General features: G+C 54.4%; 1 protein-coding gene across 1 annotated transcript in view; it reads left to right on the top strand.

Annotated features, from left to right (window-relative positions):
• The first annotated feature begins 252 nt into the window (after window positions 1–252).
• The window catches only part of DCHS1 (dachsous cadherin-related 1), a 34,802-nt gene continuing 18,007 nt past the window's right edge, over window positions 253–17,047 (top strand). Inside the window, exons 1-2 of the mRNA XM_084894139.1 lie at window positions 253–539; window positions 13,571–15,479. Of these exons, the coding sequence (XP_084750265.1) occupies window positions 13,692–15,479 (1,788 nt within the window). The 5' untranslated portion in view covers window positions 253–539; window positions 13,571–13,691. The remainder of the gene's footprint in view (window positions 540–13,570; window positions 15,480–17,047) is intronic.

Here is a 17,047-nt window from a genome sequence, read left to right as displayed (position 1 = left end):
GGACGCAGAGAACGGGGCGGGAGGAGGGGACGGGGCGCAGTGACCTGGAGCAGGGAAGGGAACTGGGAGGGCGCAGAGCCGGGGCCGGATCCGGCGCCCGGGACAGGGGCCGGGAAGTCGAGGGGCGGAGGAGGCCGGGCGGGTGCCGGGTGGGGGGGCCGCCTCGCGGGGCGCGGGTGGGAGCGGGGGCGGGGGCTCGGCGGGCCGAGGGGCGGGGGCTCGGGTTACCGCGCGGAGGGCGGGGGAGGAGGGGAGGGGAGGGGAGGGGGCGCGGGGCCGCGGCGGCGGAGCTCGCATCCTCCGCGGGGCGGCTGTGGAGGAGGCGGCGCCCCGGCGGCGGCGGCGGTGGCGGACGGACACACCGACGGCCGGGCGCGCGAGGACCGACGGCGGTCTCCCCGGAGCTCATCGCGGGCCCGGAGGCAGCAGCGACGGACGATGCGCAGCCCCAGGCCCCGGGCGGGCGGGCGCTGCCCGGGGGGCTGACCGCGGCCGGACGGCACCCCTGGACCGGGCGGGAGAGCCCGCGCCGCGCGGAGGTCAGTGCCCGCGGCCGCCCGGCCCCCTCGGCCGCAGCCGCCAGGCCCGGCCTCTGCCTCTGCGGGGCGCGGCGGCGGCGGTGCAGCCGGGGGCTTTGTTCTGAGCCGGAGACAATGGGGGAGGGGGGGCCTGGGCCTGCGGGGCGAGGGGGAGCGTGAACGTGTGCGCGGGGGCAGGGCGGCGGCGGGGGGTGTCTTTGTGTGCGTGTGTCCTCGAGTCAGGGTGTGTGTGTGTGTTGGGGTGAGAGTGCCCCTGGGGTGCGGGATGCGGGGGGTGCAGGCAGGGTGTGTGTGTGCATCCTACTCCGAGGGTGAGTGCATGGGCTGTGTGAGTGCGTGTCACCAGGAGGTGGTGTGCCTGCGTGTGTCTGCTGGCTGCGTGTGGATGTGCGTGTCACTCCGAGGGTGTGTGGGTTAGAATGAGTGTGTGTCATGGGGAGTGAGTTCGTGTGAAGGAGTGTGTGTGTGTGTGTGTGTGTGTGTGTGGCTGCCTCTGTGGGAGCCATGTGTCAGAATGTGGAGGATTGTGCGTGTGTGTGTGTGTGTGTGTGTGTGTGTGTGTGTGTGTGTCACAGAGACAAACGGAGACAGAGACAAAGAAACCGAGGGGGAAGAAGTGAAGGGAAGCGAGGAGAGACAGGCAAAGCCTCAGGAGGAGGCTGGTCACCTTCAGGTGGATGTCCTGAGTCTGTCCTGCACGGGGACGGAGGGAGGTCACCACAGGCCTGGTTCCACGTGGAGGGGGTGGGGAGAGGGAGATCTAGCAGCACAATGAACTCAGTGTGGCGTGGGCTGGGCCCGCCGCCATGGGGTTATAGGCCAGAAAAATATTGTTGCTTATGTCAACTCCTCAAATACCCACAGGGGACACAGTCATAGCCCTACTCAACCCACAGGGGACCCGGTCCCAGGCAACACACACATTTGGAAGAAATACCCTCCGAGCCATCACACACACCCAGAAAGCGCTGTCAGAGCCAACACACACCTACGGAAGATGCTCTCAGGACAACACACACCTACGGGAGGAAGGATACATTCCCACACGATCACTGTCCAGACAACACGTACGGGGGGGGGGGGGAGGGGGGGTGGGTGGGGAGCGGGGCGCACTGTCACAGCAATACACATCTATTGGAATCCTTGTCACAGTCAACCCACCATCTAGGTTATCCTGCATCAGAGCTGCATACAAAACAGGTATCCCAGCCCCGACACCGACAGGGAGCTGTATTGCAGTCAGTCACCCTTACCACACACCCACTTGTACAAGCCACAGGAGACCCGCGTTTAGGTGACAGGCACACAGCACACCACTGGGTGAGCTGTCCCAGCTGCTGAATAAACTCCCATTAACTTACGAAGCTCACACCATGACTCCTCATCTCTAGACTGCCAGGCTTACCATCCTCAGACCTGAAAATTTGGGGGCCTGGATCAGTCTTCCCCCCGGCCCTATATCCTGCCGTAGCTCTAAGGGTCCCTCCAAAACGTCAGCCTCACAGTTCCTTAGCTCCTGTTACCTTCTTCTCCCTTCCCAGAATGACTCTATGGAACTGGTCCATCTCTAAAATTCTAAACTTCTGCATTCCGCTCTCTGCCCCAAACCTCCTGTGTCTTTCCACCTCACTTCCAGTATATTTATGCTTCCACTCATAATGATCGTTTGCCCTTGACCTCTTTGCTTTCTCCTAATCTGCCCCACGCTGGCTTTGTGCTCTTCTTCCAGTTTATACTGCACACGTAGGACCCTCCCTTCAACCGCTCCTTGGTCACTTCTTGGTTACGCTGTCCTCGAGCCCACCCATCCCACAAAACCTAGCTGGAATGAACTTTCAACCTCACCAAGTGATGCTTCTATCAATACACGCTTCTATGAATTCCACCCTCAGCGAGGCCCTCCGTAAATAAATAAATAGATGACTTTTCATTTTACATTTTTGCCACACCCCTTAACCTCATATCCCTCACCCATTGTTTTCAGCAGATCCGTCAGTCATTTGCTGGCTCGTTCATTTAGCAAACACACGTGACACACTTAGCTCTGCGCCAGGCAGTGTGGTAGGTGCGAGCATGGCAAGGGTGAACGGAATGGCCGTGGTCCTTGCCTGTACGAAGCTGACAGGCTATGGAGGGAGTGCTACAACCTGGCACCACTTACGTACGTAGCCAGTGCAGTGAGGTCAGAAGAGGCTTTCTGGGGGGAGTGACAGTTCAGCTTCAGGTTGATGGACGAATAGGGAGTCGCCCAAACAAAGGCGAGGTGGGGAGAGGTGGAGGTGAGGTGGATGGGTGGAGAATACTCCAAGCCAAGGGAGCAGCGGGAGAAGGCCCACGTGAGGAAAGGGATGTACGTTGAGGTATAAAGCAATCCAGTGCACCTGGCACTAATAGCACTGTGTCCAGAGGGAGAGAGAGAGGTCGATGGAGGGTTAGTTTTATAGTTCATGGGAAAGATACATATCTAGCCCAAGAATAACGGAACATCACCAAACCAGTTAAAGTTGTGGTGCGATAGGACCAGATCTGTTTTTTGGAAATACCACTCTGACAGCCGTGTGGAGACTGGAGGGAAGAGTCTGCAAAGGGGGACAGTTGGCTGCGGCAGGAACCCGGGAGGGGATCTCGCTGGCCAGGACTGGTGTGGTGGCGGTACAGAGGGAGGAAGTAGATGGTTTCAGGAGGTCTTCAGGCAGCGGGGACAGCAGGGCTCTCGGGTAGAATGGACGTGAAGATCGAGGAGAGGAGGAGGTAGGAGCACCTAGCCTGGTTCTACTTGAACACGGAGAAGACGGAAGCCATCCCGCTTAAATTCCTCAAATTTCTGCCTCCTCCCTCAAATTTTACCTGCCTCCTCCTCAGCCTCTTCTGCTTTCCTGTAAGAATGAGGAGGCAGCGCTTCTGTTTCAGACCTGTCCTTCACCGGTGCTGTGGGTCCCATCTCCTCCACCTCCACAGGAGCATGACTCAAGTAATTACTCCGTGTCTTGCCCAGGTCTCCAGTTTCTCTCCATAAACCCAGTTGTCCTTGGAGCATGTGACTAGCCTCCGGTCTCTCCTACCTGCCTTAGCCCTGTAATATCCAGTTAACCAAGAAACTCACGTTGCTTCACTGCCACACTTTGTGTCTTCTGCACAGAGCTGCTCCCACTTCTTCACTCCCACTTACTTCTGCCCTTCCCATGTCACTGCTCCCCCTAAGAGAAGGTGGCCTCTCACCTGCCAGATCTAGGGACTCTTTTCTAAAGGCTTTACCTGCTTGACCTCTTGATGACCATTCTCTCCTGTTTGAGTCATTTTTGTCTGGTGGCTTCTGAGTCGTTATTTTATTCTGTCAACATTTAATGAGCTCTCGTGTGCCAACCACACAGCTAGGTAATGGGGATACTATGATGGAAGATACTATTCCTACCCTCAAAAAGCTTAGACCTCAATAAGAGAAACAGGCAAAGAAACAAATGATTACTGGTATAGTGTGGTGGGAATAAGTGCATCTCTCTCCTGACTGCTCCTTCTCAGTCTGCTTTAGAGGGTTTGTTGGGTGGCCTCTGAATGATACTGTTCCTTAGGGTTCTGGCCTGGACCTTCTTATCACTTTCCTATATACACTCCTCTGGGTGACCCATCTCGTTCATTTCCAGGGCTTTAATTATCATTTATTTGAGCTGATGACTCCCAAATATCTACCTCTTTCAGACCTCTCTTCTGACTTCCAGACCTTCTGCCTCCTACCTCATCTTTACTATATAGCTCATAAGCCCCTTAAAATGTCCAAACCTAAACTCATCATTCCTTCCTCCCCAAGCCATCCCCACTCAGTTATCAAGCTACAAACCCAGAAATCAACGGTAGCCACTCCCTTCTCCACACGTCTCCTAACTCAGAAAGTCATTGGAACCTGTTGGAAGATCCAAATCTATTGGGCCAGGTGCCTGCTGGGGTTGTTGGAAGGTGAGAACAGTGAGGAAGCTGTGACCTGCCATTAGGCCACAGGCATTACCGTGTTTTGCCATTCTCCCCACTCCACCAGGCCCCCTTCCCTGGAGGTGCTCTAGGCAGCTCCTTCCTCTAACGCCCCTTCACATACATCCACTCCACACCCTCCAGCTCCTGGCACCCCAGCCCCTTCTCCTCCTCAGATCAAGTTCCCAGATACTTGTGCTCTTGCCTCTTCCCTCTCCTGCCTTTCAGCGGGAATGGGAGCAAGACTGGACTCTCTAAGCGCCTGGGTACCTGCAAAACAAAAGTCCCTCCCAGGGGTTTGTGCTGTTGGATCCCTTCTTTTTCCTGGCTTCCCCCTGCCCGCCCCTTCCTTCATCTCCAGTGTCAGTATTTCCGGGGTAACCCTCTGATGTCCAGGCATTTTCAATCAACGCCACATGGAAAGGTCTTCTCGGTTCTTGTGTCCCCTGGTGAGAGGGTACTTCCTTCAAGAAGTCCACGTGGAACCCCCAGGCCTGAGTCAGGATGCCCCACTGTGTTCCGCTTAGCATACTAGAATTTCTTTATTTATGTTTCTCTCTCTAAGCTACTCAAAGAAAGGAGCTGTTGTCTTTCAGGGCCTAGAATTCCCATAAGGTTGGAGAGGAAGGAGGAGGGGAGGGAGGGAAGGAGGGAGCAGGGGTACACATCGGACCTTCCAGCCACACCATCTCCACCTGATTGACCCTAGCTTCTCTGAAGTCCCCTTTCCTCCGGTGAAAACGGAGGTAACATTAAGAGCGTGGCTTTGAGGATTCAGAAAGAAAACTATTAAGTGCTCAACTTTAACTTAGTAAATTTTATGTCCAATGTCTCAGTCCCTCTGCTGTGCTCACCTGCCTCTCAGCCTCCTTCCTCCCACTTCCCCAAACTTGTTCTTTCCTCTCGACATCTCTGGGTTGCTACATCTTCAACTTCTCTGCTAGCTCCAGCCGCATTGGCCTCCTCTGCAGTCTGGACTCCGCTGGTCAGGGTCAGGACTTAAGACCAGGCCCTTGCTGCCACCACCCCTAGATCCCTCACCATTTCCAGGTCTCCCTACCTGTGGACACCACAAAGGCACCAAGGACCCAATCTCTCCAAGTCCCTTCTATTTCCCTACTGCTTAATATGGTGTTTGGCAGATGGTAGGTCGTCAGTAGATATTTGTTGAATAAATCTACTGATGAATCATTTCTCAAGCATGCCCTAGGCCTGCCTCTCCCCGCTTTTTTTTCTTTGTCTTCTGCAGTCCTCCAAGCATCCTCTGGTCCCATCCCCTATATCACCACCTGACTCCATGCCCACCCAAACTGACAACTACCTCACCATTGATTTTCTCTCTTAAAGCAGAACTTCGCTCACTCTCCCCTGCTCTGCCACCTGGCCATGATCCTTGTTCAGGTATTTCCAAGCCCTCCGGCAGAGAGGCAATAGTTTTGGGATCCATCAGGGCTGTGTTCCAGCTTTCTCTCTGCTACTTGCTCTGAGCCTCAGTTTCCTCATCTGTGAGATAGCACTTACTAGTATCACAGGGTTACTTGTGTATCTAGAACACAGTAGCCGCTGATATTCATCGAGGCTTCTCTGTATGCCAGACACTGTGCTGAATGTTTGTAGCATTCATTCATTTAACTCGGTACAATGATAAAGTAGGCCCTTGAATCCCCATTTTACGGAAGAAGATGCTAAGAGTTAGAAAGGTTAAACAGCTTTCCCGGGGTTATGCTGTAAGTGACAGAGTCAGAATTTGCTCTCAAGTCTGTCTGACAACAACCCATCTTCTCCTCCTTTTTAATCCTTACCCAAGGATATGTTTATTGGGTTTAGAACGGAGGAAAAGAGAGAGAAACATCCATCAGCTGCTTCCCATACACCTGACCGGGGATCTAACCCACAACCATTTTTTGGTGTACAGCAAGACACTCTAACCAACTGAGCTACTCGGCCAGGACGCCCACCTTCTTTTATTTTTTATTTTATTGATTTTTTACAGGGAGGAAGAGAGAGGGATAGACAGTTAGAAACATCGATGAGAGAGAATCATCGATCAGCTGCCTCTTGCACACCCCCTACCAGGGATGTGCCCGCAACCATTGTACATGCCCTTGACCGGAATCGAACCTAGGACCTTTCAGTCCGCAGGCTGATGCTCTATCCACTGAGCCAAACCAGTTTCAGCAACACCCACCTTCTTAACCACTGCAATACTAGTTCATGCTTGCACACTTACAAGATATTTGCTGTGTGCCAGACACAGTTCATATTGCAGTAAGTATTAGTATTGCCCTTACTTTATAAATGAGGAAATGGAAGCACTGAGAAATTAAGTGGCTTACCCAAGGTCACACAGCCAGTTAGCGTGAAGCTGGGCAAAAATCCAGTTGGTTTGGTCCCAGATTCCACATCGTCACCCCTATCCTGCCCTGCTTCACTGTGATATATTGCCTTCCTATTCTGGGAGCTCAATAAGTGTGCATTGATGAATGGATCTATGATGACATCTTTCCTATGGCTCCTTATTATTCAGTTCATCCTCTCTCATTTCCCACTGCAGCAGGGTTGCGCCCTTACGGCTCTCCTTCACTGTGCTCCCCAAGGTCGCTAGTGAACTCCTCATTGCTAAAGTCAGCAGCCACTTCTCAGCCCTCCTCTTACTTAACTCTCAGCACCATTGGGTGCTGTTGGTCTTTCCCTCCTTGTTGAAATGTTTCCTCCCTCTGTGACCCTGTCTCCTTCTCCAAGAAGAATCAAGTCTCCTCTGTCTGCACTTTAAATGTGACTGTTCCCCAGGATTCTGTCCTAGACTCTCTCTTTTTAAAAATATATTTTCTTTTTTCTTTTCTTTTTTTAATATATTTTATTGATTTTGTACAGAGAGGAAGGGAGAGAGATAGAGAGTTAGAAACATCGATGAGAGAGAATCATTGATCAGCTGCCTCCTGCACACCCCCCAGTGGGGATGTGCCCGCAACCAAGGTACATGCCCTTGACCGGAATCGAACCTGGGACCTTCCAGTCCACAGGCCGACGCTCTATCCACTGAGCCAAACCGGTTTCAGCTGTCCTAGACTCTCTTCCCACTCTACTTGTCCCGATGGTCCCCACACCCATGGCTTTCCGTGGCTCCTTGATTTGTCCAAGTCCGGACCTCTCTCCTAGGCTCCAATCCAGCTGTGCCTGGAGCGATTCCACATGGAGATCCTAACCAGCCCCCCAAAATGGCTTCTCCGGGGTACCCTAATGGCACCACTTTAGTAACCAGGCCAGAAGCCTGGGCGTCGGGTCTGTAGCCCTTCTAGTCCCTCATCCTTCCTGAAGAGTCCGTGGCCAAGTCTTGTCAGCTTGTTTCTTGCAGCTTACTTCTCTGTGTTCTTAACCCACTGCGCCTGACCTCATTCCTGCCTCCTTCCTGCAAGTTCTCTTCTCCAGGTCTCCCTTAGCTTGCCAGGGACTCTCTCCCCTCAACGCTCTTGTAATTTCTCCCTCTCTCCATCTTCCCCTTCTCCCTGAATCCCAAGCAGTGTGGGGTGCACAGTGCTGGTTTTAGATGGAGGCTGTGTTAACTCGGGGAAGTTGTTTCACTCAGAGCTTCGGTTTCTTCAATGGAAGGCGGGACACCTTCCTCACAGGGTTGTTATGATGATTAAACAAGATACTGTCTGTGAATTGCCTGGCATTGGGCCCAGCACACCATAAAAGCTCAGAAAATAGACTTTCTTTCTGCTTCCTCTGCTCACATCCGTCCCAGCCTCTCCCTGAGGTGCCTTCTGGGAGCCAGCCCTCAGGAGAGCCAAGCTCCAGGTGCTGCCCTGGCCACTGGTCTCTGTCCCTTGGGAAGCCAGCTGGTCATCCTTTTCCCCCCGCTCTTTTCCTTATTCTCCTCTCTGCCCCCTACCCTTCCAGCTCCTCCTTCTGCCTCTGTCTGCCTCCCCATCCCATCGCTCCAGGCCCACTGTTCCTGCCTCTGACTTACCTCCCCTGTCTGCATTAACTCCACTCGCTTTCCTTGGCCATGTACACTCACTCCTCCTGTCGTCCACCCACCAGAACTCTTTCCTCTCTCCCTTAGGCCTGGCCCTGTACCTCCACCTCCCTTTGCTCGCCTAAGCCACCCTCTTCTTCCTCCACTTCGGTGCCACTCTCGCTTCAGTAGCTCTCCTCCTCACCCTGTTGTCTTTCTGGTCCCTGCCCCTCCCTGGCGCTGGGACAGGAAATTGAGGGAGGAGGCCTGAGTGGTGCCAGCTCCCCCAGCTTGCTTCCCCTTCTGTACCTCGGGCCACTCCTCTACTTCCTCCTGGAATATCCCCTTCCCTCGCGGTCCCCCTATTCCTTCCCCAACCCACTTTTCCTTCCTCTCCCATGTTCCCCTGCTCCCAGGCGCTATAGACACACAGGCGGCGGGGTGGGGGGAGGATTGACATCACATTGCAGGCCCCAATGAACAGTCTCGCCCCTCCCCCTCCTAATGAGAACCAGCTGTGGTTCCAGAGGCCCAGATGTGGGGGGAGAGGGGGAGAGCAGGATGGAGCCAGAGGACAGAGTAACAGGACGGGGACAGAGTGAGGGCATGCAGCAAGGCAGAGCTGGGTGGGAGAAGAGGTGTGACAGATCCGGGGAAAGGAAAGATAGATCTGGGCGGGAGGCAGGACAGACAGACTGGGGAAACACAAGATGGATGGTTGATCTGGAGGAAGGGATGGACAGACCTGGAGAGGGAAAGAGACAGGAACAGGGAGGAGGAGCAAGGTTTGGGGAAGAGGCAGTGAGAAACACTGGACAGATGGGGGAGAAGGTGCTGAGAAGAGAGTTGGAGAGAGGATGAGACAGTCTCGGGAGAGAGTCTGGAGTTCGAGTTTGGAACTGGAAGCCCTGGAGCAGGAAGTGGTGAGGCAGAGTCCAGACAGAGGCCCCAGGGACCCAGAGGTCACAGCTGCAGCCACAGAGCTGACCACGAGTGCCCCGGCAGCATGTGTGAGAGCATGCCTGCGTGTGGGTGGGTCTGCAAGTGTGCGCGCGCGCGTGCCTGTCTGTGTGGGACTGTGCGTGTGTGAAGGTGGGTCTGTCTGTGCGTATGGGAAGGCAGTGTGTGGGAGTGTGCCTGTGCATATACATGGGAGGGGTGGGGTACCTGCTTCCCCATGTGCCTGTCCATGTGAGGCCTATGAGAAAGCACCTTTTTGTGTGTGTCTATATGTATGCCTGCATGTGAGTGTTTGGGGGCGGGGGAGTCCATGTGAATGAATTTGCACATCTGTGTGTGTGAAACATGTTTCTCTGTATTTGTGAAGAGGATATCTGTGTATGTGCCCTGATTGTGTCTGTTGTCGCCTGTCCACGTGTGAATGAATGTGTGTTGAGTGTGCTTGTATGCAAGTAAGTTAGTGCACGGGTGGACCTGTGGCTTCTGAGTATGCACCTTTGTGTGTCCACTGTGAGAGTGAATGGGGACAGTTGGCACTGGAAAGGGATCCAGGCTGGGCGATGAAGAGGGCCCCAGGGCCTACACAGTGTGAAAGGAGGGCATCTGCCCGAGTCTGAATCCCTCCTCTCTGTAGTCGATCTTTCACCTGAGCTTTTATGGCATACCTTTCATATATCCTTTCATTCAAAAAAAAGTATTGATCATGTACTACGTGCCATGCTCTACGCTATACACCAAGGTGAATAAGATACAATCCTGGCCTTCACATAGCTGACATTCTGTCTCTGGGTGGGGAGGCAGAGAGTTATAACACTGTGTAATAAGTACATCGACCTTACTGTCCAGTCTCTCCTCTCCTCACCAACCATAACGGCTTTCTCTCTACTGACTGATTAAATGAATAGAACCAACTTTTAACCCTTATGTGGAACCCAGTCTCTGGCCTTGGGCCATCCCTGTACTTTCATTCTCTCCCCTCTTTGAATCGGGCCGATGTTCAGTCTGACCTCCTTGTTCTGAACTTCTCTGACCTGTTGTTCCTTACGGCAGCTCCATGGGCTCCTCAGTTTTAAGCCCTGGGGAAACCCCAGAACTCTGAAGCTGGGTAGAGGGGACCCATGAGAGAGCATCTTCCAAATGCCAGCTCTGGGCTCCTTGCTTCCATTGCCTCTAATTCTCACAAAACCCCACAGAGTAGGTTTTTACCAGAGCCATTTTAGAGATTAGGAAAATAACAAGGACCGGACTCAAATCAGCTCACACTCTGGAGACCCTGCTCTTTTTGTAGCCTCACACAGATGGGAGAGGGTGGGCGCTGGGAGTTTAAGAGTGGGGCCAGAAACTCTCCTTCCTTAGAAGACGGGAAGTCCTAGAGCAGAGCAAATCTGTATAGACCCAAGGACACACTTTTGTAGCCACAGGACTGACCATGATGTCTCAAGGGCACAGGCTTACATGTGTTTGTCATCTTAGTTGGCATGTCCATGACTGTTTCCCTCTGAGTCAGTAGGTGAGTGTGGTGGTGTGCAGTTCGGAGGCGCCAACCATTCAGTCAGCACTGGTGGCCTGCTGACACTATACCTCTACCAAACGCTGGAGAATCAGGGACTAAATAGGACCCTCAAGTTGCTGTCCTCAGGGAGCCTCCAGTTCTGAAGGGAGGCAGGCATGTAAACAAACCAGGGCTGCTATGCAACTAACGTCAGTGTGCATCCAAAGCAGTGGGAGCCCAGCACAGGATCCAGCTGGTTCCATATGGGGTGATGGAGATGTAGGAGATCCCACAGAACACAGGACATTTGAGTTGTATCTCGAAGTTTGAGCAGGAGATGGCCACTTGGAGAGGATTTATAGGGGATATCTCAGGCCGAGAGAATACTTCATACAAGGCAAGGAGTTGGGGAGGAACATGATAATGGTTTTGTGTCGGAATGCAGGGCATGGTGGGAAAAGGAAAGGGCGGGCACTCTGGAGAGGTTGGCAGGACTCAGATCAGGAAGATATATGAAGGAGGTTGGATTTTATATTTTTGGCCAGAAATTCTATACCTAATGTCCATGAACCCTTGAAACTATGGGCACAGTTTGTGAGTATCTGATCTGAATTTTTTCCCCTGGATACGCAGTAGTTTCTGCTCTAAGTGGAAGCCTTTTGTCAGGAGTGGTTTTTTGAGAGCTGTGTGGATACCTCCGGTCAGGTGGAGATGGATCAGATGGTTTAAGCCAGGAGGTTGAGGGACCCGTAAGGAGCAGAATTGAAAGGAGAGATGACAAAACTGGCCCTGGGACAGCAGCAGTGGGAGAGAGGAAAGATTCGCCCTTGAGACATGTCTAGTGGAGATGGTTAGGTTGGACAACTAATTGGAAATATGACTAAAGAGGAGCAAGCCAAGAGAGCTTCCAGACTTCTGGCCTGGACACCTGGATGAGTGGTGGTGCTGTTCCTGGGAAAGGGGCTGGAGGAAGAAAGTCAGCTTGAGGTGAAGGCTGGGGATCCGCTGTGAAGGAAGTCCAGAATATGGCTGCACATGTGTCTCCAGAGCTAGACATGGAGATCAGAAAGTTATTAGCAAATAAGTGGTATTTAAAAAAAAAAAAATGATTGCTATGCCCTAGCTGGTTTGGCTCAGTGAATAAAGAGTCAGCCTGCGGACTGAAGGGTCTCAGGTTTGATTCCGGTCGAGGACACATGCCTGGGTTGTAGGCTGGATTCCCAGTGGGAGCGTGCAGGAGGCAGCCAATCAATGATTCTTTCACATCATTGATGTTTCTAACTCTCTCCCTCTCCCTTCCTCTATGAAAGCAATAAAAATATATATTTTTTTTAAAAAATGATTGATACATTTGAATTGAAGGCATGGGAAAGGAAAGGAGGAATGATGTGACCAGGATTGAATCCTGAAAAGAACCAGCTTTTTAAATCTTCACCCAAGGATATGCTTTTCATTGGTGAGAGAGAGAGAGAGAGAGAGAGAGAGAGAGAGAGAGAGAGAGAGAAATCTATCAGTTGCCTCCCATATGTGCCCAAACTGGGAATCGAATCCACAACCTAAGTATGTGTCCTTCACGGGACGACACTCCAACAAACTAAAGAGCCACCCACCCACCCAACTAAAGAGCACCAGTTTTTAAAGGATGGGTAGAGGAAGACCTTGCACAGGAGATGGAGGAGTGAACAGAGAATGGAAGGAAGAGGTGGGGTCACCATGTGAAGCCAAGATGAGTAGGCTCCAAGAAGCTAATGACCGTAATCCAGTGTTCCAGAAGGATTAAAAAAAAATGCCCATTAGATGTAGGACATAGAAATGAGTGGAAGCTGAGTGAAAGTAATGTCATAGGAGAGCAAGTCTCACTTCATAGAGGGTGGAGGGTGTGAGAAGTGAGAAATTGGAATAAATGAATCAGCCTTCCAGAGAGGGTGGCTCTCGCTTAGTCACTAAATGCCATCTTGAGGCTTTAGGTCTCCTCCTTCTTGAACTGCAACAGCATTTGAAACCTTAGCTTCAGAGTACCTCCCCTCTCTGGTTTTCTGTCTTCTCTCTCTCTCTGACCAAAGATACCTTTGTCCAGTTCATAGTTCAGGCCAGAAATTTGCCCATCATGCTTGACTTCTCCCACTACCTCCTCCTTTGCCTTCAAGCAGTCACCAAGCCTTGTCTGTTCTACCTCCTGCAGACCTAGCCACTCCTGAGGCCCTTTCCACCGCTGTCATGTTCATGGTGAACACTCATCCAAGTCCCCATCCAAGCCATGCAAGTGCCTGGACTCCCACAAGTGTGTTACAAGGGCTGTCCTAAGATAACCATCTTCACAACATGTCAGTCAGATCTTGGCACATCCCTTCTCAAAACACTTTTGTGGCTTCCGTTTGCTTTCAGGATAAAGTCAAACCCCATCCATATGGCTTATGAGTCCCTGCCCCACTTGGGAATCTGAGGGCATTCAGGCCTGAACAATAGGAACTAGACAATCTGCTGCGAGCAGGGTCAGGTTGGGATGGGAACCTGCCAGGAAAGGTGAGCGGGTCCTGCGGAGTCCTGAAAGCAGAGGTCTCCTGGGTGTGAGGCAGCACAAGGCCTAAGCCCCAGTCTCCCTGAACTGTTGATTCCTTCCCCCTCATGACCTTTTCCCTTCTGATTCTCTCCCAGGTCAGAGAGCCTGCACTGGAGTCAGTGCTCGAATTGGACCTGATCCAGAGCCTGAGATCAAGCTGGGCCCAGAGCCTGGCCTGGAGCCAGAGCCCCAGTCACATCTGGTCTCGCGCCTGTCATGCAGAAGGAGCTGGGCGCTGTGCCTCCCTGCGCTGGCATGCAGGGCCCCGGGCCCCTCCCCCTGCTCCCACTGCTGCTGCTGCTGCTGGGGACCAGGGTGCCAGGAGCCTGGGGTCAGGCGGGGAGCTTGGACCTGCAGATTGATGAGGAGCAGCCGGCAGGCACACTGATCGGGGACATCAGCGCAGGGCTCCCGGCAGGCACGGCGGCACCTCCCATGTACTTCATCTCTGCGCAGGAGGGCAGCGGCGTGGGCACAGACCTGGCCATCGACGAGCACAGCGGGGTGGTCCGGACGGCCCGCGTCCTAGACCGTGAGCGGCGGGACCGCTACCGCTTCACCGCGGTCACCCCGGACGGTGCCACCGTGGAAGTGACCGTGCGGGTGGCTGACATCAATGACCACGCGCCAGCCTTCCCGCAGGCGCGCGCTGCCCTGCAGATACCCGAGCACACAGCGCTCGGCACTCGCTACCCGCTGGAGCCGGCTCGGGACGCGGACGCTGGCCGCCTAGGGACCCAGGGCTACGCGCTGTCCGGCGATGGGGCCGGAGAGACCTTCCGGCTGGAGACACGTCCTGGTCCGGATGGGGCTCCCGTGCCCGAGCTGGTGATTGCGGGGGACCTGGACCGAGAGAACCGCTCACACTACATGCTGCAACTGGAGGCCTACGACGGCGGTTCGCCCCCCCGGAGGGCCCAGGCCCTGCTGGATGTGACGCTGCTGGACATCAACGACCATGCCCCGGCCTTCAACCAGAGCCGCTATCACGCCGTGGTGTCCGAGAGCCTGGCCCCCGGCAGCCCGGTCTTGCAGGTGTACGCGGCCGACGCCGACGCCGACGCCAACGGGGCCGTGACGTACGAGATCAACCGGAGGCAGAGCGAGGGCGACGGGCCCTTCTCCATCGACGCGCGCACGGGGCTGCTGCGGCTGGAGCGGCCGCTGGACTTCGAGCAGCGGCGCGTCCACGAGTTGGTGGTGCAGGCTCGGGACGGCGGGGCCCACCCGGAGCTGGGCTCGGCTTTTGTGACCGTGCACGTGCGGGACGCCAACGACAACCAGCCCTCCATGACCGTCATCTTCCTCAGCGCCGACGGCTCCCCCCGCGTGTCCGAGGCCGCCCCGCCTGGCCAGCTCGTGGCTCGCATCTCCGTGTCGGACCCGGACGACGGTGACTTCGCCCACGTCAACGTGTCCCTGGAGGGCGGCGAGGGCCACTTCGCCCTGAGCACCCAGGACAGCGTCATCTACCTGGTGTGCGTGGCTCGGCAGCTGGATCGGGAGGAGCGGGACGCCTACAACCTGCGGGTGACCGCCACCGACGCGGGCTCCCCGCCGCTGCGGGCGGAGGCCGCCTTCGTGCTGCACGTCACCGACGTCAACGACAACGTGCCCGCCTTTGACCGCCAGCTCTACCGGCCGGAGCCCCTGCCGGAGGTCGCGCTGCCTGGCAGCTTCGTGGTGCGGGTGACGGCCCGCGATCCTGACCAGGGCACCAACGGGCAGGTCACCTATAGCCTGGCCCCAGGCAGCCACGCCCGCTGGTTCTCCATCGACCCCGCCTCGGGCATCATCACCACGGCGGCCTCGCTGGACTACGAGGTGGAACCCCAGCCACAGCTGATCGTGGTGGCCACGGACGGGGGCCTGCCCCCTCTCGCCTCCTCCGCCACCGTGAGCGTGGCCCTGCAAGACGTGAACGATAACGAGCCCCAGTTCCAGAAGACTTTCTACAACGCCTCGCTGCCCGAGGGCACCCCGCCGGGAACCTGCTTCCTCCAGGTACACGGCGCGGTGCTGCTCTGGGCGGGAGAGGGTCAGAGGGCCACCGGGGAGCTCAGAGCAAGAACTAAGCCTTTCAGGGGCCTCTGTCGATGGTGACGTACTCCAGAGGGTTTGGTTCTGTCTTGTGAGCTCCAAAGTCTGTGCAGAGGGTAAGGGTTAGTGAAAAGATGAGAGAGCAGGGTGCAAGAGCTGGGTCAGGCTGTCTTGGTAGCTGGAATTAAGATTAGGTCTAGAGGACAAAAGTGTCTTGTGATGTCTAGAGTGAACTTACCCACTTTAAGTCCTGCTCGGCTGGGTCCTGGGAACCAAGAAAGGTGACGGTCTTGGTGGAGAGCCACGCCAGTAATGAGTGCTGTAGCAGGCCACAGAGGAGCTGCTGTGGAAACCCAGAGGACAAGCCTTTGAAGAGCCAATGAGACTTTGTCAAATGGACGATACAGGGTGTGTGACTAGGGGCTCCAGGCCTACAGAAGGAGCTGCAGAACACCATGATGTGTTCAGGGGACTTCACTGTTCAGATGAAGTTGTGCTGATGAGAAAGCGTTGGAGGGAGATGAGACAAAATTGTAGACAGAAACCAGATTATAAGCTCTGACTTTGTCTTAAAAACCATAGGGAGCCCTGGCCAGTGTGCTCACTGGGATGGGTGTTGGCCTGTGCACCCAAAGGTTGCGGGTTCGGTTCCTGATCAGGGCACATACCCAGGTTGTGGCTCATTCCCCAGTAGAGAGCATGCAGAAGGCAGCTGAACCATGTTTACTAGTACTCTCACATCGATGTTTCTCTCTCCCTCTCCCTTCCTCTCTTTCTAAAATAGGGGTGTCGAACTCAATCAGAGAAGGGGCCAAAATCTAAAATCCAGCCTAAATCGCGGGCCGAATGGTTTACTGAACAGTCATAAACTGACAATGTCATAAACTGACAGCGGAGTACAGTGATGACAGCGCGGTGCGGGCCACGTTGCAAGGCCTGGCGGGCTGGATTTGGCCCGCGGGCCTTGTGTTTGACACATGTGTTCTAAAACAATCAATTAAAAATATATTTTTTTTAAAATCATAGGGAGCCAATCGATGAAGGGCTCTAGGCAAATCTGACATGTCTTTTGGAAATATTGCTTTGGCTGCACCATGGAGTATGGATGCCAGAGGGGAGACTGGAGGTAGGGGGGTCTCTTAGGAGACTAATGCTTGAAGTCTTTATGACTCAGAAGTCCACCAGACCCCTGAACATCTTCTCAGGGGCTCCCTCTCAGCTAGACTGCCAGGCCTTGCCTGGGCGTGGCTGGCCCTCTCCCTTCGGGCCGGACTTAGGTTGTTTGCCTGCCTGCTGCTGTCCAGCTCCCACCCACACTTGCATGCGTTTACTGTCCCTCCTGGCCCAGGACCAGTGGGCTATGGCTTCCAAACTTCGTTCTCCTCACCAGTGCCTGAAGCAAGAGGGCAACTCTCCAGGTGGTTTCCTGGAGTTTTTACTGTTAGTAACCATAGGGAAGCAGGCGTAAAAATAACCAGTGGGTGTTCATAGTGGTTACAGGAAGTCTTCATATTCGATTCACTCAGCATACA

This window comes from Pipistrellus hanaki, assembly GCF_964339955.1.
Source record: "Pipistrellus hanaki genome assembly, chromosome: 9".
NCBI lineage: Eukaryota > Metazoa > Chordata > Mammalia > Chiroptera > Vespertilionidae > Pipistrellus > Pipistrellus hanaki.
This window is presented reverse-complemented; position numbering and strand designations above follow the sequence as displayed.